Source organism: Giraffa tippelskirchi, chromosome 1 (assembly GCF_054371585.1).
Source record: "Giraffa tippelskirchi isolate mGirTip1 chromosome 1, T2T-mGirTip1v1.2.pri, whole genome shotgun sequence".
In the NCBI taxonomy this organism is placed as follows: Eukaryota; Metazoa; Chordata; class Mammalia; order Artiodactyla; family Giraffidae; genus Giraffa; species Giraffa tippelskirchi.
In genome coordinates this window covers 23,650,539-23,677,709 of record NC_137275.1, presented here as the reverse complement: position 1 = coordinate 23,677,709, position 27,171 = coordinate 23,650,539, and the positions used below count along the sequence as shown (strand labels likewise).

Below are 27,171 nucleotides of genomic sequence, written 5' to 3'. Positions count from 1 at the left end.
GAACACTTATTTTTACTTATGAAATTGCCTTTTTCAGGTTGATGTTAAGAAATCAAATATCAGCAATTTCATATGGTTCAATCAAACTGAAGAGTATTTGCCTATTTCAGAGCAAAATATCTGTATCACCCTCGAACATCTTCAGTTTTCTTAATGGCTCTTCCACATGAAGATGATTCCCAGGGTCTAGGGTGGCATTCACTGGGAAGGTTTTAACCCTATATGTTTGTAGAATATTATTCCAAAACAACCTCCCTTTAATATTTCACCATTCTATCCAGTTAACAATTTCTGGACTACATTATAAAAATTTTTAAATTATTCACAACAAAAATAGATTTTGCATCTTCACCACTGCAATGTCTAGCTTCAGGAAGGCAACATCAATTTTTGTTTCAGGCTACAGTGAGACTTTTCAGTCACACTAAATAAGACATTATATGCTGGAGGTAGATCACTTGGTCAAAAATATTGGACATGTCTAAAAAGCTAAAGAGAGCAGAAGCATTCAGAAAAAGTATACCACTTCCACTGAGTAGGTAAACATGGAAAAAAAATACCACAACCTTTCTGATGATGATGATTAGCTAACGCTGTCACACATCTCTTTCTTATTTGTGAGTCGGGAAAGACAGTAACATACATAAAGAAAAAATGATGAGCACAACATCAGTACTGTGAATAGCTGAAAAGGAGCTATCATTTATCTAGCAGTTATTACATGCCAGGCACTGTTGTAAGAGTCCTACACATTCAAACCTCACAAACAACTCCATGAAGTGGATAAAATGATTATCCCTTTATTTAAAAATGAGGAACTTAAGTCACAGATTGTATACCTCCTAAGAGGGAGAACCAGGATCCAGCCCTGAGAGTCTGGCTTGAGCCAACTCACTATGCTGTGATGCCAAATGATAGTCTAATGAGATGGGAGAAACTTGTGCTAGAGGGCAATGCACTCAAAAAGGAGGACATGGTTAAGGTGTCAAAGGGGCCAGGAGCTGAAAACAAACCTTTGTGAAAGGATGATTTGGGCATTTATCTGCTAAGGAGAGAAAGCAAAGGTATTTTCTACATGTGAGACTTTTATTTATATTACAGTTGTTAGTGTTTGGGTTATTTTATATTTATTATTGAGTGGTTGTTTTAAACAATTTAAAGTAGCTTACTGAAAATATACAAAATTTAGAATATGCTTTGGTAACAGCAAAACAATAATGATTTACATTTGAATTTTAATATTTAAGTGCAGAACTGATTTTTTTCTTTTTAACAAAGATCTAAAATAATTTAAGTTAGGACATACAGAGGTTAAAAGGAGCTCAAGATGTAATGTGAAATCCTAAGATAATTCCAATCATTCTTCTGCCACCTAATATCAGAAATAAAGGATTTTAATGAACTCACTTAAAGGTTACCAACATTATTAAACTAGATAGCCATATGTGCTGAACATTTTCTAGTTGCCTCTTCTCCACTGCACTCTCTGACACAGGAGGCTGACCTTGACTTACATCAACTGCAAACCCCTTCCCACTCTGTTGGATTTGGTCAGTGGACAGCAGTGATGAGAGACCAGAGGACAGAAGCAGAGAGAGGCTAGGATATATACTCCCCTGGCTCCCTTCTTGTTGGTTTGCCAGGGACTGATTGCATCACAGTTCAAATCCATGGCTCCTATTACATGGCCCTCTCCTCATAACTACTGTTTCCAAGTTCTGATAGCAACTCCCACCACTTTCCCTAATTCCCCCAGGAGCAGGGTCCTGTGTCATTCATTGTTTTGTGTCCCTTAACCTTTGGAAATAGCTTAGCTGAATAAACTCTTCTCAATTACCCCATGTCCTATTCCTGGGATTTTTTACAGATATACTCTTGAATTTAGAAGAGAAATTCTCTGCTCAAAAGTTAACAGCCAGCTGACCTTTCAACTAGAAGTAAAAGCAAAGTTGACCCCAAAGAGTAAATCATGTTATCAATACCTGAATCTGGCAATGAGTTAAGATCTGCACATAGCACCAGCGGGATGGAATTAGGATCTGCGGTTGGGCTGCCAGGCCTACTTGAGGCTTTCTCCAGAATGTTTTTAACCTCTGAGACAAACATCATGGTCTGAATGAGTTTCACATCAGAATACTCTGGGTCCCAATGCATGTGGGCATTTGCCACTATAAGCAGCTGTTTGTCTGCAGCATGAATAGGCTTCATACCTAAATTTAAGCATTAGGGAAACAAAGGTTAAGATTATACTTTATTATCAAAAAAGCAGTATCTTAAAAGAGTTTTTCCCCCAAACCCATAATCACTTCTTTACTCTTCTCCATTAATTTCTATTTTCCCCCTTTCTTAGAAGCTAAAGTGCTGCGATTCTGATAATCCCAATATGGGGGTTGACAATCTGTAGCCCATGGCCCATCACCTGTGTTTGTACAGCCTGTATGAGCTGAAGCAGGTTTTACATTTTTAAAGGGTTCTACAAAAGAAGACTGTGATAGAGACCGTATGTGTCCCACAGAACCTAAACTATTAATTAACTACCTGGTCCTTCATAGAAAAACTTTGCCAACTCCTGCTCTCTATCCAAGTTAGGATCTATCCCATGATATAACAAAATATTTGATTATAGTACCTTGATTTGTTGAGTTTAGTGTCAACAAGTAGTTTAAATATCTGTCACGTAAATATCACAATAACCTAGTGAAGTAGGACTTTAGTTATTTGAATCACCTAAACCTTAATTTAAATCCTTCTCACTGCCCAGTATTCTTTCACTTTGCATTTTCTGAGCACATCAGTGACAAGGTCAGTAGTTAAACCCAAGAATATGATATTAATCTATATAAAATAAAGGAAGTGAATTTGCTATGAATCTGCTACCAAAATCTTCATACCACACACTCAGAAGAAGTCATTTTAAAAATGGAGAATTAGGAACTATGCTCTCAAAGGCTGGCATGGCTTTCAGTGTGGCTTTGTTACTAATTACTAAACTTTATTACTAATAACTTAACCGTTCTGGTATTCAGGCTCATTTGGACAATGAGGTATTCAACTACAAAATTTCTGAGGTTATTTTTTCCCCTAAAATACTGTTTTATAATTCTGCCAAAATAAATATTAACGTGGTGGGCAAGGATAACACATTAAAAATTTGCCCCTTGAAAGAGGCTGTAAGCATGTTTGGAGGGAAAAACTGAAAATTCAACTCAGTTAAGATATGCTGACAGAGAAAGATATCCATAAAATTTTTAAGGCACAAAACTCAATATGCATGGTGTGTTGTGTGTATGCGCACTCAGTTGTGTCTGACTCTTTGCAACCCCATGAACTGTCACCCGCCAGGCTCCTCTGTCCATGGAATTTTCCAGTCAAGAATAGCGGAGCGAGTCGCCATTTCCTTCTCCAGGGGATCTTTCCAACCCAGAGATTGAACCCATGTCTCCTGTGTTTCCTGCATCGGCACGTAGATTCATTACCAGCTGAGCCACTAGGGAAACCAATATGCATGGTATAATGCCATTTAAATAAAAGTATACACATATTCACTAGTAATGTGTAAATAATGAGTAAGAGTTATTCCTAGAGGGTATGAATAAGATGAAGGGACTCTCATGTTTTACTCTATATACTTTGGTACGGTTGGAATACTAGATACATACAAAATTAACTTTTCTATTGCAATTTCTATAACAGATTTCTTAAAAATTTTTCTGTTGAAAATATAAACTCTGCAGAAAGACCGGATTATCTCAGTCTATTATTTTGGTAAAGTTAAGTTTCCATCTTACCAAGCTATAATTATCTTTAATGTTGAGTAAACAAGTAGCTGAAGTATCTTTTATATGTGATAGAAACAGTCGTTTTAAAGCAATTTGATCATAAAACAAAAAACTTGCAGCCCAAATTCTCTAAGCTATCTTCTTTTCCTAGAAGTTTTATAGTGTCACTTTTGGCTATAGATTAAATGTTCACTATATTAAATATTAAAAACTTGCCCCTTCAAAGAGGCCATAAGCACCTTCTATAATATTAAATTCCTCCTCTAGGAGTACTAGAGATATTTCAGAATGTAAGTGTCAACTGTATAATTTACAATTACTCTTCTACAGATTAAAAGGAGAGTAAAACTCCAAAAGAAATTCAGTGTTCGCATTATCAGAAAAAAAGTAGCAAACTTTTGAGAAGAATGAGACTGGAAAGGACATAAAAGTAAGTACAAATAAGAGGCTAAAAAAGAAGGAATTTAAAATCTCATATCAAAGACTGATCATCTTTGATGACGGATAAACTGAAGAACAGTGAGAAAAGGAGGTATGACAAATATGCATGGTCTGAATAATTCAAATCAATACTTAAGGCAAAAACCTTTTCTTCTACAGGAAGTAAGTAAAGAAAAATATCTTAAATAAAAGCCCTGATGGGGTCTTGACACGTTCTCCCTGCTTTTACCTGAAATACAGTTAGATAAGCAATGAAATGTTCAAAGGCAGGCAGTAGGAAGCAGGGGAAAAAGGTCTGGATATGCAAAGTACATAATGAGCTTCTGACTTTGAAGGAAGCTATAAATATCTAAAATGGAAAAGAAAAGTACCAGGTAGATAAAAGATCCCGCTCTTACCCTGACAATGACTGAGATATAACAAAGAAATTAAAAGAAAACGTGCCAAGTACTTAACCTTAAAGACAAAAGATTTCACAGTCAAGAAGCTAAAAATACGGCTAAAAAGTCATCATAATTTCTAGATTCAGCTTAAAACAATTCTTATTTCAAATAACCTTTTGGAATTAATGGCATATTAAAGACTTTCCTTTTTACAGAGTACCTGGCAAGTAATATCCCAAGACAAAAGTGACAAATTAGAACTATTTTCCTACCCATCTCCTTTAACTTCCTTAAAAGATGAGAAAATAACTATGCAATAAATACCAGCATGACACACTGCACTTGAGATGGTGTTTATTTTTAGTAAGATTTTAAACCACACTCACCTGCTCCAAATAGTTCTTTGTGGACCTCTAATACCACAGCGACACCGATATTATCTTTTGTCATCACTCTGTTCAGCATAGCTTCGGATCCATCTGAATTAGCCATTGCCACTTGGTTAAATTCCACCGTATGCTTCTGCACCAATGTAAATCTAAAAGGTCACAATGTATTAATATTATGGTATCAGGTATGAGAAGAGCACAAGATATAGACACTACTCACTGTCTCCTTAGGCATTTTCTAGCTGCAAGGGGTCTTGTGATACGGTTCTGGCCAATGAGAGGAAAAAAGTCTGATTACTGTAGAAACCTTCTTGGAAGTGCCACCTAGCAAAGATGGTGTGTGTGTGTGTATGTGTGTACTCCTTTACCCTTTTCCATCTCTACCCATGTGGTAAGAGACAGGAAGGCAAAAGACAGCCCACTATGAACGGAGAAGCAGCTAAACTAGTTCTGGATTGCCATTTTTGGACTTCCTGTGTGAGAAAATTACTCTTCTCCTATTTCTTTAAGTCCAGTTGGGATTTTCTGGTATTCAAAGGTAAACACAACCTTAACTGAGTCAGCAAGTTAATAAGACAGAAGAGAAAAAAAACCTACCTACCCTGTTGGCAGTTTTATTCTCACCACATCAAGAAATCTGTCAAGAAAATGCAGGGACACACCCTTATCCTAGCTAAGGCGAAGCCAATTTTTCCATCTGGCTTCTACTAGAAAGTTGGCATTGGGTAAATATAAGTGAACAGAAGGAATGATTCTATAAGATAAGGAACGGCTCTCCCTGGGATTACAGCTTGTGCCTCTGTACTAACAGTATTTCCTTTCCTTAGTGCTGAAGTAGGTATTGTAGGATTTAACAGAATTGAGTCCAGCACTGCCATTTAATAGCAGAAGGACTTTGGTCAAGCCATTTAACCTCTGTTAGTCTAGTTTTACAAAGTTTGTAAAGCATTTATAAACAGCCAAAACCTACTAAATACACTGTCTACCTTTTACTAGGTTTTAAGAGGAGAAAAGACATCTTTACTTTTATAAAAGGGCCCTACCCCATCTTCCTCCTAGCTCTGAAAGTGAAGCCTGCACACATTCCTTCAAAAATACTAAGCCTGTACTGTGTTGCAGGACACTGTGCTAGATGAAATAATACTCCTCTCCCGACTCCAAGTCTGAATGTCTCAGATGGGCTGAGAAGCATAAAAGGTCGAGTCGTGCCTACTCCCAAGCCAGAGTGATTAAAGAGTGGAGAAAGAGGTGATATTTAAACTGGAATATGAATGATGAGAAATGACCAGAGTGAAGAATGGAAATAAGACCATTCCAGACAGAGGAAGAAGTGAGAGGTTCTGGGCTAGCAAAAAACTTTGTACGTTTATGGGTTAGAAAAGAATGGAAGGGTATGAAATGATGTTGGAGATTAACAGGAAGAGAAGTGATTAAAGTAGATTCTAAGCAAGGATATGATATTATTTGATTTATATTTTTTAAGATCACTGTAGCTCCACTGTAGACAATGAATTACAGGAGCCAAAGTTTGGGAACTGTGAGACAAATCAGAAAGTTTCTCATCGTTTGGATGACTGATGATGGTGGCTTAGGGTAAGGCCAAGAGAAATAAAGAGAAGCAGGCAGATACAAAATAAGTTCTACAGATATAATGGGTCATCCTCAATATCAGGACTTTTAAAAATGTCTTTAAGCAGTAGAATTTCTTTCTCAAACAACTCTTGGTAAGATTATCATATATAAAACAGATAAAAGCAGTATTATGTCTGAATAAATCAATCATTGAAAATGATGAATCTGTTTTGATGTTTATAAAAATTTGAAATCAGAGGGTATAGATGATAATCATAGTCTTCTATCAGTCTCAGTATCCAGTTTATTTCTCTATTCTGTTTTGGTTACACAGTATTAACAAAAACCCTAATTCACACAGACACACAGATACAAGTGGTTAAATAACTGGCTTTGAACTTGGAAAAAAGCAAGCAACTCAAAAAAAAGCAATTCAGAGGTCTGCAACAAGTCAACTAAGCAGTGTATCAGGAACATGTTATTGATTTCCAAAGTGTTAAAATTTGGTATTTGGAACATTTGAGTGTTATTTTAAAATTACTTAGTTTAATTATTTGGATTTAACTTTTGAAACAACTTGTAAATATTTACAGAGTTCTTAGGGCTTATTCATAGGAATCTAGGGTCCTGTAGGAAAGTCTGAAATTACCGTTTAACAGCTTAATACTATAATATTTTTCTTCTACCAGAGTCAGGATATTATTTGGTAGGGTGGTGGAGTGAGACTATCTAATTATAGAACTGTCTTTACTAAAATTTGTTTCCCTGTATCTTTCTTCCATCAAATCTAAATCTAGATCATCTCTTTAAAGGAACACAGAATTTCTTTTCCACTTGACACTGCTTTAAATATAATTCCCAAGTCTTCTCCAGAAAATAAATCAATTCTTTGCATGATATATGGTGTAAAACAGTTGTTTTGAAAAACTCAAGTTTAAACTCAAAGATGCAGTACCTAGAATTGGAGATAAATGAACTACTGTCTTCTTCATTTTGGACTATATTTTTGTTAATAAAAACTGAAAATGTACTTTGAGGAAAGCCATATTAATTGTAAGCTAAATAAGTAATAATATATCTCCACAACTTTTTGGTATTTTAGTTCTTAAACCAGGTCTCTTCAGTTCCGTATTTATAGACGCTTAAAGATAAAAAGGTGAAAAAAATTATTTTATTAAGTAACATACAGAGATCTGGAAATGAGAAAAAAAATAAAGAAAAAGTCAAGTGACTTACAACCTAACACCCCCATCAACATCTCAACGTATTTCCCCAGACTTTTCTCTTTTGCATGTGTGTGCATTTTTTAATACAATTAGAATTAATACTCGAAGTTATACTTAGTAATAATACTCTAAGTAATATTCTAATATAGACAGGGACATTTCCCTATCAAATACCATATGCTTCATTTCCTCTAAGATCAGGAACAAGAAAAGGGTGTCCACTCTTACCACTATTACTCAACATAGTTTTGAAAGTCCTAGCTACGGCAATTAAAGAATAAAAAGAACTAAAAGGAATACAGATCGGAAAAGAAGTAAAACTCTCACTGTTTGCAGATGACATGACACTATACATAGAAAACCCAAAAGAAACTATTAGAAAATTACTAGAGCTAATCAGTAAATTCAGCAAAGTTGTGGGATATAAGGTCAACACACAGAAAGAACTTGCATTTCTAAATACTAACAATGAAAAATCAGAAAGAGAAATTAAGGAACCAATCCCATTCACCACTGCAACAAAAAGAATAAAATATCTAAGAATAAACTTACTTAAGGAGACAAAAGACCTGTACATGGAAAATTATAAGACACTGATGAAAGAAATCAAAGACGACATAAACAGATGCAGAGATATTCCATGTTCCTAGGTAGAAAGAATCAATATTGTGAAAATGACTATTCTACCAAAGGTAATCTACAGATTCAATGTGATCCCTATCAAATTACCAATGGCATTTTTCACAGAACTAGAACAAAAATTTCACAATTCATATGGAAAAACAAAAAGACCCTGAATAGCCAAAGCAGTCTTGATAAAGAAGAATGGAGGTGAAGGAATCAAGCTTCCTGACTTCAGCCCATACTACAAAGCTACAGTCATCAAGACAGTATGGTACTGGCAAAAAACAGAAATACAGACCAATGGAACAAGACAGAAAACCAAAAGATAAACCCACGCACCTATGGGTACCTTACTTTTGACATAGGAGGCAAGACTATAAAACAGGGCAAAGATAGCCTCTTCAATAAGGGGTGCTGGGAAAACTGGACAGCTACACGTAGAAGAATGAAATTAGAACACTTCCTAACACCATACACAAAGATAAACTCAAAGTGGATTAAAGACCTAAATGTAAGACCAGAAACTATAAAACTCTTAGAGGAAAACATAGGCAGAACACTCGATGACATAAATCAAAGCAAGATCCTCTATAACCCACCTCCTAGAGTAACGGAAAGAAAAACAAAAGTAAATAAGTGGGACCTGATTAAACTTAAAAGCTTTTGCACAGCAAAGGAAGAAAAGACAGCCCTCAGAATGGGAGAAAATAATAGCAAATGAAACAATGACAAAGGATTAATTTCCAAAATATACAAGTAGCTCATACAACTCAATGCCAAAAAAACAAACAACCCAATCAAAAAATAGGGGAAAGATCTGAACAGACATTTCTCCAAAGAAGACATAATGCAAGAGTGTTCCATTGCTGGTGGGAATGCAAACTGATATAGCCACTATGGAAGATGGTATGGAGATTCCTTAAAAAGCTAGGAATAAAATCACCATATGACCCAGGAAACCCACTCCTTGGCATATACCCTGAGGAAACCAAAACTGAAAAAGACACATGTACCCCAATGTTCACTGCAGCACTATTTATAATAGCTAGGACGTGGAAGCAACCTAGATGCCCATAAACAGATGAATGGATAAAGAAGCTGTGGTACATATATACAATGGAATACTACTCAACCATAAAAAGGAATGCATTTGAGTCAATTCTAATGAGGTGGATGAACCCAGACCCTATTATACAGAGTGAAGTAAGTCAGAAAGAGAAATATAAATATTGCACACCGACACATATATATGGAATCTAAAAAGATGGCACTGATGAATTTATTTTCGGGGCAGCAATGGAGAAACAGACATAGAAAACAGACCTATGGACGTGGGGGCAGGGGAGGAAGGAGAAGATGAGATGTATGGAGAGAGTAACATGGAAATTTACAATACCATATATAAAACAGATAGCCAATGGGAATTTGCTGTGTGACTCAGGGAACTCAAACAGGGGCTCTGTGACAGGCTGAAGGGTAGGATGGGAGGGAGATGGAAGGAAGGTCCAAGAGGGAGGGGACCTGGGTATATCTATGGCTGACTCCTGTTGATGTATGACAGAAAATCACAAAATTTTGTAAAGCAATTATCCTACAATTAAAAAAAAATATATATATATATATATGCTTCAACAATCAATTTTTATGGTTGCATTATAGCCCACTAAATCAATTCACCATGATTGAACTATTCTGTTAGGCATTTAAGGTACTTCTGATATGAGCTATTATAATTAATGACATTAGTTATAGTAATAGATTCATTAGCTTAGTAATAAGTTGTTTTGCATATAAACATTTTTCTGTGATCTCAAATAATTTTCTCTCTCCCTGTTTCTTTTAATAATTGAAGAATTATAGACTTTATTTCTATTGAGTATCAATTCTATTTCTGCTCATTAGTTCACCCATTCAGATATTAAGGGCAATCTGAAACAACATTCTATTTTTCCAAAGGATTAAAATACCCTTGCTAGCTTTTTGGTTTTTTATAAATCTTGTATGTATGCATATGTCTTCTCTTATATAATCAAAATTCTCAATAGTGCAGAACAAATTTAAACAATAATAAGCCATCTGTTATTGAGGATCTACTCTGTATCAAGACCTGTGAAATTACTTCATACTACTAGTCCTAAAACTTTGTTAAAACTTGCAAAGGGTGGACATGAAGAGATGCCTGGATGCCTCATCAGTCCTTCAGGAATTGCTCCAGTTGCGGAGAGCTGCCTCACCAAAGTCCCAGTACTTCTGGGAGTGGCACATTACAGATCAAAAGCAAAAGATAAAGGTCTGGGGATTTTGGTTCCGCCTGGATTAACTCTCACAGGCCATTTCAGCTCCAAAGCTACAGGTGGGGTCAACTGAGGCTGTTTAATGTGCAACACAGTTCTACTCTCTATGCTCAATTCTGCTTTCCCCACTTCCTTGCCACAGCTGTTGATCCCTAGTGAACTCCTGAACACCAAACTAACTTGGGAGTCTTGCTTCTGGAGAACTCAAATTGTGACAGTTGGCCAAAAAGTTCATTCGAGTAGTATCTTGTGGAAAAAGCCAAACTTTTTGGCCAAACCAATGCTCATTACCACTAAAAAGATGAGGAAAACTGAGGCTTACAAATTCTTTTTGAAAAATGAAGTGGTTTATTTGTCTCCAATATACTAGAACTGCTCCTATACTCCAATGCTCACTATGGATGACTCATGCCATCTACTTCTCTAATCACATTTTGGCAAGATATTTTAATACCATGGGATATAATTATATTGATTTGGAAACCTAACTAGTTAAGGCAATTTAGTGATTTGCTTGGCTTCCCAAGCTCCTCTTCTTGATTTCCCAATTTCCTCCTTACCTCAACTTAGTCGTTTCAGTTTGAAAACAAGTCTCCTCAACAGAGACCATGAAAGCAAAATAGAACTTGCAAGACTCTAGTTTTTTTCCTTGATCATTAATTAGTGACTGCACAATGCACATGGGTATAGTGCAGATGTTATTTAAAATATTCTTGTTGCCTTAGCACTTTCATCCAATTTTCCCTTTTTTCTTAATTTTCATGGCAAAGAAAACAGGTTCATAAGCTCTTTTTTTTTCTTTAACACATGCTTGTTATTGAGTTTTTAATTAGGGGAAAAAAATACTTCTTTTAAAATGAATCCTGAACAATTACCTGGTTCATTAACTGCCTCAAATTACTCCTTCAGCTTTCTTCCTCATTGGTATAATTTATTACTGTATTGCCCTATTTCTGACTTAAACATCCCAATCTTCTTGAGGTATCTACTTTCTAATGTCTTTGGTTTCAAAAAGTTCAGAAAAATAATATCAGTTTTCCTAAATAGAGCACATATCATTATAACCAAACACTCCCCTTTTTAGTGCTTAGAGATGCAGAAACGGTCAGAGTGATACTCTCAATCTTATTATCTCAGTTTCACCAACAGTTGAAGAATCAAAGAGATAGTTGAGAACTGAGGAGCCACAGAAAATTCCTTTTTTCCAGTGAGAATTAAATAAGGGCACAGATAAGCTTCTTGGGCCATAAGAACTTTTCAGGGACTCTGCTTTTAGAAAATAAGATTTCCAGCACCAGTATAGCTAGATAATCTCCTACAACTCATCTTGTTTCTGTGTTTATTTTATACTATATTTATAATTATAATACATCTATAATATAGTAAGAAACAGTTTACCCATATTCTATTCCATACTACTTTACAACAGTACTTCTTACTTTCTCCCCTCTCACCTCAAGCAAATAATCTCTACTCTGCTTCTCCTTTCAGTGAACCATGACCCTTTCTAATCACATTAAACTCACTCTTAAACCTAAACCAAATAGAAATTTTTATTGTATATGCAGTATAAGATGCTATAAAATGTGTTCTTGGGTCAAGTAATCATGGGAGTTCCAAACAATCATCTGCTAGAAAAGGTAAGCTTAGAGAGTGAGATAAATAGGGAAGAAAAGTGGATATTCACCATTCTAGATATATCTGTACAACTCTTTTAACCACTGAAAGCATTTTCACATTTTTGGTCATTTTAGCCCCATAAAAAACCTTTGAAGTCAGACAGAACAGCTATTATTAACATCCACACTGGAAAGGTAACGAAACTGGCATAAAGCAATGTTCCAGATTAAATAATGGGAAAGCTAACACTGGAAACTAGAAATCACAACCTCTGATTTTAAAGTTCTAAATGCAACCACCACCTATGACAGACAAAATTAGTAACTGAGAAACTAGTAAGACAGGATTATCAGAATAGGTCATTTTGGGATAATACTATATAATCTATAAATGAAGACCCTCTTCTCAACCACAAAACAATCTGTCATAAAATGGAAGGCAAAACAAGGACCTGGTCTTACCTGGTATCTCTGAGACAGAGAGCAGAGGCAATATAACAAGGACTAAGCACCATGACAACCTCGTTGCCAACCCTATTGGAAGAGACCTCTTCACACTGTAATGGTCACATTGTTCTAAAACTGCTGTTTTCATCTTTCCCTTTCTCACTGATTTGAAGCAAAGTATGATTAGATCAGAAATGCTAACCTCAGGAACAGCAAGTATGTCTAGTATCTAGGTCTGGTTTCAGCTCCATTTTTCGACATTTTTGATTTCTTCAAATCGTGCACTGGGCTCCAAGACTCCATTTCTACTAACTGCTTAGTCTATAGGACAAAATATGGCAAAGAGAAACTTTTCGACTTTAAAAAATTTACCTATAATAAGTTTTCCAAACACACAGAGAGAGACAAAATACATACCTATATGCATATGTGTGTTTTACAAAATATTTCAAAGTGAAAAATATTCACAGCATTTTAAGTAATTCAAGTCTCAGTTTTCAAATAATCAGTTGTCTAAAGTTTCCTAAATAATGGTTATAACTGTTAGTTCAAAATCTTAATTACCTCTAATAAACTATCAAGGCATTTTATATTTTCCGCTCAAAACTGTGAAAGGAATGAAAAAAAATGATAATATCATCCTTCAGAAAGAAACAATGGCAAATGGAAAAATGAGCTGATGTCACATCTCATCAGTGTTATCTGTAATTTTTTAAAATTATGTTTCAAGGAAATTTGTGTGTGAATACAGGTAACAAATATGAAATTCAAGGTAATTTTTCCAATAACCTTTTAGGAGGTACAAGTGATATCAGAAGCTGAAATAAGTCTAAACAACAAGGACCTAGTGTATAGCACAGGGAACTATACTCAATATTTTCTAATAATCTATATGAGAAAAGAATTTGAAAAAGAATATATATATATATGTAAAACAGAATCATTCTGCTACATACCTAAAACTAACAACACTGTAAATCAACTATATTTCAATAAAAAATATATATACAAATTGTATATATATAAAAGAAGTCTAAAGATTCAGTTTAGTACAGTGGTTAAAAGCACTGACTGTGAAGCCAGGTACTCTCCATGGTAAGAATGAGGAAATAGTTTATTCCTAACTCTGGGACTACTTTAAAATTAAGATAATCAGTGTGAATAAAAGAAAAAGGCTGACATGCAAATACTACAAAGTAATGGCTATTGTTATGCTAAAATTTGTCATCACATCAACCCACTAGAAGAGTATATACCATATTCTGACTTCAAATACTACAGGGCTGTGTACTAATTATTAAACAAATGAAAAATCTCTTAAAAATTCAAAGAAAAGATATGAAAGTAGGGACAAATAAATGAGAAGAGTGACTCAAACAGCTTTCAAATTCACTTAACTCATTTACTCAAAATAACAAGTCATGCTGGTAATAAATAGGCCTATATTAATAAAAACATTGAAATGATTTGTTATAACAGGAAAAAGTCACAAGTGTTTATGTGCCTATTCTGTTAGTAGATAATTTCCTATCTAATGTATCAAACCTAAGTTATTAACTATATAATACCACCTCTATCTGACTCCATACATTTCAGTCTTCTGAAGGCTGGAGGTGCCTTCCAATTTTCCACTGTAAAACTGACAGCCTTTATGAGGCAAAAATATACTTCTCTCTTTTCCTCAACATGATAACCAAAAGAATCTGCTTCTAACCATCTAGTCACTCAATCAGCTATTCAAAAGTCACCCTTCTATGAAATAAGGCCATTTGCAGCAACATGGATGGACTCAGACCTCATCACACTAAATCAGCCAAAAAGAGAATGAAAAATACCATATGATATCACTTATATGTGGAATCTAAAATATGACAAATACAAACCTATCTATGAAACAGAAACAGACCTATAGACACAAGGAACAGATCTGTGGTTGCCAAGGGGAAAAGGGAGGGGAGGTGGAGGATGGATGGACTGGGAGTTTGGGGTTAGCAGATGCAAACTAATGGATAGGGAACTATATTCAGTATCTTGTCATAAACCACAATGGAAAAGAATATTACAAAGGAATGTATACATGTATAATGGAATCACTTTATTGTATGGCAGAAATTAACACATTGTAAATCAACTATACTTCAATAAAATAATAAATAAATAAAAGAATGAAACAGAGAGTAAAATAATAACTCTTCATAATTCTAAACAAAAAAATGAAAAAGAGACAGACATAGCCTTCTAAGCTTGTTACGGTTCTGAACCCTCAAATCAGAAATGCAATTCCTAAATTCAATGCACACAGCATCATAAACCTAGTAAGAGAAAAATACTAAAATTGCAAAGGATTACAGGAAGAGAAATATGGCAATAATAAAAATATTTCTGGGACACTTAATGATTTAAAAAGTGCCTCTCCATTCATTATCTCATTTAATTCTTGTAACTACCTCTGAATATATATTTTTTTCCATTTTAAACTCAAGAATATTAAAGCACAGAGGCCTCTACAAGATTGTTCATATATTTTAATAAGCAGTCATAATAGGTTTATCTTTGACCGTACTTTCATCAACTACATTATAGCTCTGAAAAAACAAAAAGGTCATGTTTTCTGTTTTCCATTTCAGGTCATGACCAGTTTCCATTGTTTTGTCTCAATCAATCCTTTAACTCCATACCTCTATAAGCTCTGTGCTTCTCTTTGCCTTCCCTTATCTATCCAGGCATATCACTAACACATATATACCATACTATACTGTGATATTTACTCCTTTCTTTTCCTACTGGAGCTCTGAGTGGGATCAGAAACCACGTACTTTTGGGTCTACAGTGACTAGCACAGCACTCATCATAAAGCAAATGCTCAGTAAACATTTAGTGAATAAGCGACTAAGCTTCCCTGCTGGCTCAGACAGTAAAGAATCCGCCCGCAATGTGGGAGACTCAGGTTCAATCCCTGGGTTGGGAAGATCCCCTGGAGAAGGGAACAGCTACCCACTACGGTATTCTTGCCTGGAGAATTCCATGGACAGAGGAGCCTGGCAGGTTGCAGTCCATGAGGTCCATAGAGTTAGACACAACTGAGCAACTTTTCATAAGACAAGAAATAAACATACACAATATTAACTGGAAAAGGTGAAAAGTTGATAAAAAATGAATGATTCTGAAAAGGGCCAACTAAAAGCTGGCTTAAAACTCAACATTCAAAAAACTAAGATCATGGCATCTGGTCCCATCACTCATGGCAAAGAGAAGGGGAAAAAGTGGAAGAAGTGACAGATTTTATTTTACTGGGCTCCAAAATCACTGAGGATGGTGACTGCAGCCATGAAATTAAGACACTTGGCTCCTAGGAAAAAAGCTATAATAAACTTAGCACATTAAAAAGCAGAGACATCACTTTGCTGACAAAAGTCCGTCTAGTCAAAGTTATAGTTTTTCCAGTAGTCATGTATGGATGTGAGAGTTGAACCATAAAGAAGGCTGAGTGCCAGAGAATTTATGCTTTTGAATTGTGGTGCTGGAGAAGACTCTTGGAGAGTCCCTTGGACTGCAAGGAGATCAAACCAGTCAATCCTAAAGGAAATCAACCCGAATATTCATTGGAAGGACTGATGCTGAAGCTGAAGCTCCAATACTTGGCCACCTGATGCAGAGAGCTGACTCACTGGAAAAGACCCTGATGCTGGGAAAGACTGAGGGCAGGAGGAGAAGTGGGTGACAGATGAGATGGTTGTATAGCATCACTGACTCAATGGACATGAGTTTGAGCAAACTCCAGAAGATAGTGAAGGACGGAAGCCTGGCATGCTATAGCCCATGCGGTCGCAAAGAGTCAGACATGATAACAACAAATGAAAAAAAATCACTAAAAGAAACTTCAGATCACTTAGTTCTAATCTTAAAAGGTACTACTTTCTTTTTTACACCAAAACTAATATTTTACTTCATGGAAATATATATAAAATTATGATAATATCATATTTAAGTATATACTCCTTTTAATATTTTTAGTGCAATTTGGCAAAAAAAGCATAAAGAATAATATGATAAACATTCTAATTTCCAATACACAGCCTAAGAAATAAAATCTTACCAATAGTTTTAACTTTTATATTACCTGTTTTTCAGCTTTTTGTGTATTTTAGGGTCAAACCAAAGACAATTTCAAATGTGTGGTAATTAAAGAAATTATGCTTTGTTTCCTAACTCACTTTTCTGTTTTGAAGAATATTGCACAACCGTCCACATGCTTTCTCTCCTGCTCAGACATGATTTTGGCACGTGACTTTGGAGAAAAAAATCCATCATATCCACGATCCTTCAATGCTGGCAGAAAGAGAGTGAAGTATTGCTCTGTTTCCACTTCCTGAGATGGAAGATACATTATCACCGACATGACAGAGGAAAACTAAGATGTAAAACCGTGCAACACTGTGAGTAAGTGTGACTAAGTTAAAATACTTCATTTAACAAACATTATCTAACTACCTTACCTTATTGATAGCAGCTACCATTTGACAATGGCAGCTTTGTAAAGCCTAAAAGAATAAAAAAAAACATGATTTTCTCAGGTTTATACAGGTAGTTAGTTGGTCCCAAATCTCTTAACTTCCAACTTAAGAGTTCATCAGGGAAGCCTGACGTGCTGCAGTCCATGCAGTCACAAAGAGTGGGGTACGACTTAGTGACTGAACAACTACTGTACTTCACTTCCTCAACTGGTAATTGAACAAAATTGAAATACAAAATATGAAAGTTGGTCATATTACAGATTAAGCAGTAGGGAACTGAAAATTTTATATTAGGAGGTAATTTAAAAAAATATTTTGTATTTCTCAACTGCGGTGGAAAGGAATGATAGTCAAAACTGAGAAGTTTAAGATCAACAAAAAATCCTCCTTAAAGGAATTTTTAGTTACCTGTATATCAATAATTCAATGGTCTGTGTTAATTTGGCAATTATTAAGTTAGACTAATTTATTCTTTGACCCTAACATACTTTTAAGAAATCTTTCCAAATGAAATAATCAAGTGTGAAGATAATGATTTACGTGTGCTAATGTTTATAACAACATGATATTGTAACAATGAAAACAAACAGCCTGAATGTCCAACAGCAGGGAAAATGCTAAATCAATTAGTATGTATTCATACTATTGGCTTTGAGAAATTTTAGTAATCCAGAAAATGTAAATGCAATAAGCAAGAAACAAAATACATTAATAATGTGATCTCTATTTTGAAAACATATCTGTAAATATGCAAGTGAATTTTTTAAAAAGGATATAAGAAATACTCCAGAAGTTTTAACCCTGGAGTTAAAGCAACTTTCTTTGGGGTACAGGATTAGATGTTTTACTCTATGATTATTTATTTATATTCTTTTCATATTTCCAACTTCTCTGGAATGAACACTTTATAACACAGTATTACTTTTATAATAACATTTTAAAAACTATGATGCATCTATGCTTCATACTATGCTTTACTTACTAAGGAAGAGTGTGAGGCTGTTATTACTATAAATACTGAATCAAAAGGAGGAAAATTAAATAACATAAGCCCTATGCTTATTTGTCTCCATGTGTGCTAAGTCGCTTCAGTTGTGTCAGACTCTTTGCAACCCTATGGACTATAGCCCACCAGGCTTCTCTGTCCATAGCATTCTCCAGGCAAGAATACTGGAGTAGGTTGCCGTTCCCTCCTCCTGGGGACCTTCCTGACCCACAGATCGAACCCGTGTCTCATGTCTCCTGCACTGGCATTTGGGTTCTTTACCACTAGCGCCACCTGGTAAGCCTATATTTGCCTTCTCCTCCCTTCATTTTGTGTCAGTTCTCAGTGTTTTAAAAGAAAATTTAACTTGTGAAGACTTCTACGACTTCCTTATTTTCCAGAGTCAAATGAATCATGGATAACAACACAAATATAAGTAAATAATAAAGCTACTCTAACACAAAAAATTTATTATAAAAGTAATGATTTTATTCTTAAGCTATGCAGAAAAGGAGGTGTGAAATCATAACACTTAAAATTTTAAAATACCTTAAAGCATTTAACATGCCTTGAAAACTGCTAAGAATAAAGGTACTAAAAACTATCTGTAAACCTTCTTGGCCATTTATTAGCTGAGCATTGAAAAGTAGTAAAACACGTATTTCAATTGAAAGGTGCTTTGTCAGTTAAATTCATTATAATAAAGTATCTAAACTTCTGAGGTTGCCTTTAAAAATAAGGCAAAAATGCATGACTTATAGTACAATATTTTTATATGTTTATCATTGAGGAACAATGGTAGACAAGTAATTTTGTTTTACAGATCCCATTATCAGTTAAATTCATATTTCTTAAAGATTCGATCTTCAGTAGTTTTCTCTTTTGGCAATACCAATGATTTGTTCATAACACGAATTAACATGAATAACATGGTGAAATTATTTTCACTTAAGAAAACAGTAAATGAGTATAAGTTTATGGCTTATACAAAACTGTTTCACTGTGGAAATATTTTAAGTGCTTATTAAAATAATCCTTTTTTCTTAAGAAGAGAGAAAATAATTACTTTGGGTTTTCCTTCAAACACAGAATCTCTCCCAAAAGTAAGATCTTTTGTAATGTTTAGATTCACCTTTAAGTTACAGACAATTCAATCTCTATAGTGTTACCTGAAGACTAATGATATCTGCGTCACAGTTAACAATTTCTTCCATAATTCCCTTTTTCCTGTATTCCCAGTTTAATGCCCAGGATGGGCAATAGCCATATAGCTGCCGGGTGGCATATTTATCACATAACACATTGTAACACATAACCGTGAATGATGCTAAGAAGTGGGAGAGAAAAACAAGACAAAAGGAGAAAATTAGGCAACTTTTTCTAAAGCAGTATCACATGTACACCTACACGATCATACATGCCACACAAACATAACTCAAATATCACCACTGTGAAATGCCTTGGGCAAGATTCTGTTAAACTATATAAAAACTTCACCAGAGTCCATCCACTATACCATAGTTCTTTTACCAGAATCAGACTTATAGCTCATATTTGAGATTTTTTAAAAGGATATTTTAATAAATAAAAATTCAACTTTCAGGGAATTCCCTGGTGGCTCGGTGGTTAGGACTCTGCACTTCCTTCCACTGCTGGGAGCACAGGTTCAATCCCCGGGCAGGTAACTAGGATCCTGCCAGTCATGCCGTGTGGACAAAAAAAAATCTGATTTTAAATCAATACTAACTTTTTTACACATAATTTGCTGAGCAAAACTTTTCTCTATAAATGGAATAAAAGTAAATTACAAAAGTAAATTTTAATTTTCTTCTCTTTAAAAGGCTCTCATTACCTTGCATTAACAAAATATCCATACTTAGTACTTTTTTGAGTCTCTTATTTTTCTCACTGCTCTGAGCCAGAAGAACACAGACTAACAAAGTTTGGTTATAAGAGAAACCTTTTTAACCAAATCAAATGCTCATTTTAAAAATTAAATTCTCATTTTATGATTCCCTTGAACTGTAAAAGGACTGTGTGCATGCTCAGTTGCTAAGTCATGTCCGACTCTTTGCAACCCCATGGACTGGAGCCTGGCGGGCTCTTCTGTCCGTGGGATTTCCCAGGCAAGAATACTGCAGTGGGTTGCCATGTCCTACTCCAGAGGATTGTCCTGATCCACGGATCGAACTCGCATCTCCTGCATTGGCAGGTGGATTCTTTACCACTGAGCCACCAAGGAAGCCAGTAAAAGGACTACAAGTAAACTAACAGGAAAACGCAGCTTGTATCCCCTGCTACTCAAAAGTGTGCTCTAGGAACCAGCAGCATCAGTTATCACCTTGGAACTTAGAAATGTAGAGATTTCTGGCTTCACAAAGACTTACTGAATTGGAACCTGCAATTTAACAAAATCCTCGGGTGATTCTATGCACGAGCACCCCAGTTTGAAAATCCCTGATTTTTATCACTAATTCTCTCTCCTGGCTATCCATTAGAATCATGTTATAGAACTTTAAAAAAAAAAATGTTGATCACTCCAGACTAATTTAGTATGTTAAGATTTGGGCATTAATATTTTTAAAAAGCGTCCCAGGTAATTACAATGGGCAGACATGTGAGAATCAAATACTTAATAAACGGTAAGGAATACAAGAAATGAAGTAACGCTCAACTGAAGTCAGAGTCAGATGATGGGAAGATATTATGAGAAACTTAGTTCAGAGGTCTCCTGGGGATCTGACTAGCGGTCATTATGTATACCGGTACCTCTTTCACCATCTATGATTAATTCTTACATAGTTTAATTACCATTATGGTTTTGGGGCTATAAATCACCCATAACAATTGAACGTCCCTAAAATTAAGTATCAGCATTTGGTTACTTCATATTAAAACAGTAAAATTTTCATTTTCAAAATAAAATTAGGTATCATAAAAACTATGACTTGTAAGAGGAATATTAATAACAACTTATTTTAAGCAGAATTCACAACTATAAAATGTCTAATAAACAGTAAGAAGCCCTATAAATGTCAAATTATCATTAGCCTGCACAAAAAGATAAAGGTTTATATTTTTTACATTTACTGCAGTTCAAGAAATGCTGAATCATATCATTAAACTGTTCAAATCTTCACCCTATACCATTTCTATATCCCTGGCCTGGTATCATATTCTGTTTCCCATATAGTAAATTTGACACACTCTAAATTATCCCTCTACAAGAGTTATCATTCTACCCACTCAAGAAAGATAAATCTAAGCAGTTCAAAATTTTTCACAAGAAAATTCATTACTCCTCATTTTTCTTAAATCACCAAACCTTTTGTGAAGATGCCATTTGGAAAGCTCTATTACAAGAAGTAATTTTCAAACCAAGAGCCCCATCATTGTGAAAGATATGAGATTCTTGTACATAAGCCTTAAGGTGGACTTTAACTCTACCCATCAGTATTTCTAAACTCATCTACTCAGGGGAGGTAAAATGAGGCCTAATTTGAAGGTTAATTTCATCACAAAGCCCAAATGGCACTTCAAGTGTACCTTAAAAAAGTCAAGAAAGAATAAGAAAAACTATTTTACCTGATGGCAGAATTTGGTCTCGTTCTTTTAATGTAATCCATGGCCTCGGAGGAAGCTGCTCTGGATGAACTGGAAAAAAAATTTTTTTTTTAAATGTAATTTCCTGTATTTCTAAAATCAGTATTATTTACTAATTTATAATGTCAAATCAGCTTCTGTTTTCTCTTCAGCTATAATAGCCCATGTGTGTACGTGCTAAGTCACTTCAGTCCTCCCAATTATTTGTGACCCTATGGACTGCAGCCCACCAGGCTCCTCTGTCCATGGGATTCTCCAGGCAAGAATACTGGAGAGGGCTGCCATGCCCTCCTCCAGGGGACGTTCCCGACCCAGGGACTGAACCGTTGTCTCTTATGTCTCCTGCACTGCCGCTGCTGTGTCACCTGGGAAATCCATATGGTCTTAAATATCTAGTACTGAAATATAATGAAGATTTAAAAGCTGAAGGAAGTTGATGAAGAGTTACGCAGAAAACACAAAACTAACATCTGAAAAGAACACGAAGAAATTCATTAATGGCATTTATACTTACACAGTATTTATAAAAAAAAAAGTACCTATTTAAATCCTTAAGTAAGAGGCTTATGTCTTAATCATACACGTAAACTGTACTGACTCAGTCTTGTTCCCAGCAGGAAAATGAAAGCTACGTGAAGTTTCAACACACTGATGAACAAAATTACTCAAATATTTTTAAAACAGAAAAAAACAAACATGCATGTATAATAAAAACTACTGAATTTTCTAATAGGGCTTTTATTTCCTAATTTTAATCTTTCTTTTATAATGTTGACACAAAGCCAGAGAATAGAATGACACTGCACATATAGAAAAAAAGGAAGGCACTGGTTAAACATTAATTGCTCAGATATGACTGTCAATACTATGGAACTAAATTCTACCAAACTATCAGATGAAAGAAAATGCACTAAGTTAAGATTTAAATACCTCTTTTTTCTTCTCCCTTTTAAACACAATTGCAACTACAGGACAGTTTGATTCAAGTTTGCAGATTTACCCAGCGAATTAGTGGCTAAGAAATGTATTCCATTTGAGCAAAAACACTCCATCATCACCCAGCCACAGAAATTTTGAACCAAGTATCCAAGATCTTTAAAAAAGTGTCATTGTACTAACCATTTTGGTATTCCAAAAGTCTAGCTAAAGGATGCCTCTTTTAGCAGCCATACTGTTCACAAAGTGAAATGAATGTTATTTTGCATAGTCCGTATCTTGCCAGGAAAGTAATGAAGGTCATCATAAGATAACAAACTATCCAGCTGGTTCAACACACTGAATCCTGGAAAATAACCATGCCTCCTAGGAGTGCCATGCCAGAACTATGGCAACTCTCTCTAAAACAGAAGCTCATTATATAAATATAATGGAGAGTAAACAAAGAACTCCTCAGCTGCTGGGATCCTTATTAGCAAACAGTTAAAAACTCAGAAAGCATGAAAATTATCAAAATAAAACAAAGTGATGTCAACATTCTGACGCTTCCCATATCTTAATACAGCACAATTTAACAGTGTAAGTAAAAATATACTATTCCCCCGAAATAATGGAAGAACAAAAACATAGGAAAAAAGATACTGTATCTCACCAGTAACCAGGAAAAACTTAAAAATGAGATAGCATGTCTTTATCTAGGTTGACAAAAAAATTTAAGTTTAATAATATCCAGGGTTAGTGAAGGTGGTAAGAAATAGATACTTGTACATACAACTGGTGGGAATACAAACTGGTACAGCTATCTGGATGGACAAATGGGTATCATCTTTTAAAACTTAGAACATTCATGTCCCTGTGACCCAGCAATTCTATTTCTTGTGATCAGCCCTATCTCCTTAAAGCAGCAAACATATTCATTATGCCAATGTTTATAATAGCATAAGCAATGGTAAATGTTTATCCATTTCACAGACGTCTACGCCATAGTTTAAAAGAAAAAAGATACATGCATGCTCAAGTGGAAAGGTATGTAAGAAATTCTGCTGGGTGAGGAAAAAGTAGAAAATATATGATAATAAGATACATTTTGTTAATAATTAGATAATATAGTAGGATATATTTTGTTAGAAAAAATTTAAAACATATATGCAAAGTAATACAATGCAAGAAAATTTCTACTGGTTTAATTTTTATATATAAATGTCTAGAAATGTCTATAAGGATACACACCCAACTTATAAGTGTGCTTACTTACACAGAAGGGACTAGAATTAAAGGTAGTGGTCAAAGGAAATTATAGTCTTAACCAGAATTTTAATATTTCTTTCAAAGAGAATAATATATTCATGTGTGACATATATTCACTTAACATTGACTTTTTTCGAAGATAAAATTGCATGGCCAATGATTTGACAAAGGATCAGTCAGTTTAGTCGCTCAGTCGTGTCTGACTCTTTGCGACCCCAAGGACTGCAGCATGCCAGGCTTCCCTGTCCATCACCAACTCCCGGAGCTTACTCAAACTCCAAAGGATAGGACTATATTTATATAAGTCAACCATCAAATAAAGACTGTTTAATAGCTAAATCTGTATGGTCAGCACAGTACCAGAATGTGGATCAAAATTGAAGACTACTCTCACTATGAACAGAAAAGACACCAGTTAACATCTTTCAACATCATACCTAAAAATGTGATCTAAAACAATTCTCCCACTTTTATCTTCTATACATGCCACACTAAGTGCTAGACAGTCCTGAAGCCATGAGGAATAGACCTGGAAGGGGACTGGGAGAGGGGGTAAGAGAAGTGTGATTTCCCACACCTCACAGTGATCAACAGCACTGGGCCTGGTCTCCCACAGTGAGGGTGCCAGCTAAGCCTGAAGAGTCAACAAAACCCACATGCTAAACCTAAACTGGGCAGTTACCTGCTACTGAGGTTTTTAAAAGGTCATGAGTTTCCTAACATACTATTAAAAATATCCAGGGCACAAGTGAAAATCACTGGTTATACCAAAGACCAGGAAAATCACAATTTATTTGAGAAAAGACTACCAACAGACAATAACACAGAGGTGATTCAGCTGTTGAAATTATCTGACAGAAATTTTAAAGCAGTCAACACAAAACTGTTTCATAACGTAATCACCAATTCTCTTGAAACAGATGAAAAAATAGAAAACCCCAGCAAAAAAGTGGAAAGTGAAAGTAGCTCAGTTGTGTCGACTCTTTGTGACCCCATGGACTATACAGTCCATGGAATTCTCCAGGCCAGAATGCTGGAGTGGGTAGCCGTTCCCTTCTTCAGGGTATCTTCCCAACCCAGGGATCAAACTCAGGTCTCCCGCACTGCAGGCAGATTCTTTACCAGCTGAGCCACAAGGGAAGCCCACAATAGAAGTGGAAGGGCACAATAATACAGATAACCAAACATAACATTATTGAATTTGAGGACAAATCAAGAGAATTTACTCAGTGTGAACAATAAAAAGAAAACTGGAAAAAAAAAAAAAATGAACAAAGCTTGAGGAACCTGTGGGTTCCTCAAAAGATCTAAGATTCATAAAATCAAAATTGAGAAAGAGAAGAGACAGAATGTAGACTTAAAAAGTATTCAAAGAGATAATGACTAAATATCCCAATTTAACAAACAACATAAATCTACACATTCAAGAAGATGTACAAACTTCAAGTAAAATAAACCCAAAGAAACCCACACCAATCACATCATAATGAAACTGCTAAAAACTAAAGACAAAGAATCTCAAAAACACCAGAAAAATGACACATTACCTAAAAGGGAACAATAGGTTTCTTTCTAAAACCATGGTTCCAGAGGAAGTGATACAATATTTTTTTAAGTGCTAAAAGAAAACAACTGTCAACCTCAAATTCTGTGGCCAACAGAACTTTCCTTCATAAATCAAGGAAAAATAAAGATGCTATCAAAGGAAAACTAAAAGACTTTGTTGCTAGCAGACTGGCCCTTAAAGAATGGCTAAAGGAAGCTCTTAAGACAGAAAGAAAATGTTAACAGTAGAAGAAATGGAACATCAAAATGGAAGGAACAAGGAATGAGTGAAAGGATAAACGTAACGGATTAACCTTCTCTGCATGAGCTTATATAGTATCTGACGGCTGAAGCAAAAATTGTAACATCTATGTGGTACTCCGTGTAAGTAGAGGACATACTAGAGACAATAATAGTTTAAAAGTGGAGAAGGCAAAGGGACACAAATGGAAGTAGGGCATCAATAATTGGCTTAAAATGAGAAGACACTATTATCAATAGACCATTCTAAGTATGTATATTGTGATATCTAAAAAGTGATCATTAAGAAAACTATACAAGACAATATCCACTAAAACAGCATGAATTAAACAAGATGGTATCCTAAAAAATGTTTCAGTAGCCCATTAGAAACCAAGAAATGATAAATAAAGGAGAAACAAAGGAAACAAACAAGACTACAAAAAATAAAATGGCTGATTTCGAGTTCTACATATCAATTCTTACTCTAAATGTAAATGGTGTAATAAATACACAAATTAAATGAGTGGAACCTTGGTCGAACAGATTGAAAAAAATAACATATAACTCAAATATACACAATACAGGAAACTCACTTCAAACAACATAGTGAAGTTGAAACTAACAGGATGTAAATATTAAACAAAAAAGGCAGAGTGATTACATTAATATGAGATAAAGTAGACTTGAGAGTGAAGAAGATACTAGGAACAAAGAAAGTCACTCTCTCTCTTTAGTCGGTAAGTCGTGTCCGACTCTTGTGACTCCATGGACTGTAGCCTGCCAGGCTCCTCTGTCCTTGGGATTCTTCAAGCAAGAATACTGGAGTGGATTGCCATTTCCTTCTCCAAAGAAGGTCATTACACAATGATAAAAAGATCACCAAGAAGATGTAGCAATCCTAAGTATGTATACAACAAACAACACAACTTCAAAATACATGAAGCAAAAACTGACAAAGCTGAAAGAATAGACAAATCCACAGTTGTGGTTGGTGATTTCAGCACTATAATGTCAACATCTGGTAAGACTACTAGATAGAAAATTACAAAACAAATAAAAAAGAAGAATTAATCACCAGCAGCAACCAACATGATCTACTTGACATGTATAATATATTCCACTCAACAAACTGCAGAATATATACTTTTTTCAAGCACTCATGGAACATTCACCAAGACAGAAATAAAACAAACCTCAAGAAATTTAAAAGATGTGAAATAATACAGTGTAATCCAACTGATCCCAAACTGGAATGAAACCAAAAGTTAGTAACAGACAACAGGAAATTAAATAACATATTTCTAAATAATCCATGAGTCAAAG

General features: G+C 35.1%; 1 protein-coding gene across 22 annotated transcripts in view; it reads right to left on the bottom strand.

Annotated features, from left to right (window-relative positions):
• The window catches only part of CNOT6L (CCR4-NOT transcription complex subunit 6 like), a 174,274-nt gene that overhangs the window by 73,222 nt on the left and 73,881 nt on the right, over positions 1-27,171 (bottom strand). For 18 of the 22 annotated variants that reach the window (XR_014080616.1, XR_014080615.1, XR_014080618.1 and 15 more), the window contains 5 exons: positions 21,859-21,927; positions 19,443-19,600; positions 16,989-17,143; positions 4,990-5,141; positions 1,983-2,210 (listed from right to left, as the gene is read on the bottom strand). Coding sequence is in view for 16 of the 22 variants with exons in the window: in XM_081584314.1 (XP_081440440.1) it covers positions 1,983-2,210; positions 4,990-5,141; positions 16,989-17,143; positions 19,443-19,600; positions 21,859-21,927 (762 nt within the window). In the remaining 6 variants the exon portion in view is untranslated. Of the gene's footprint in view, positions 1-1,982; positions 2,211-4,989; positions 5,142-16,988; positions 17,186-17,270; positions 17,316-19,442; positions 19,601-21,858; positions 21,928-27,171 lie in introns of all 22 variants that reach the window. The other 4 variants (XM_081584275.1, XM_081584285.1, XM_081584295.1 and 1 more) reach the window with 2 other exon arrangements.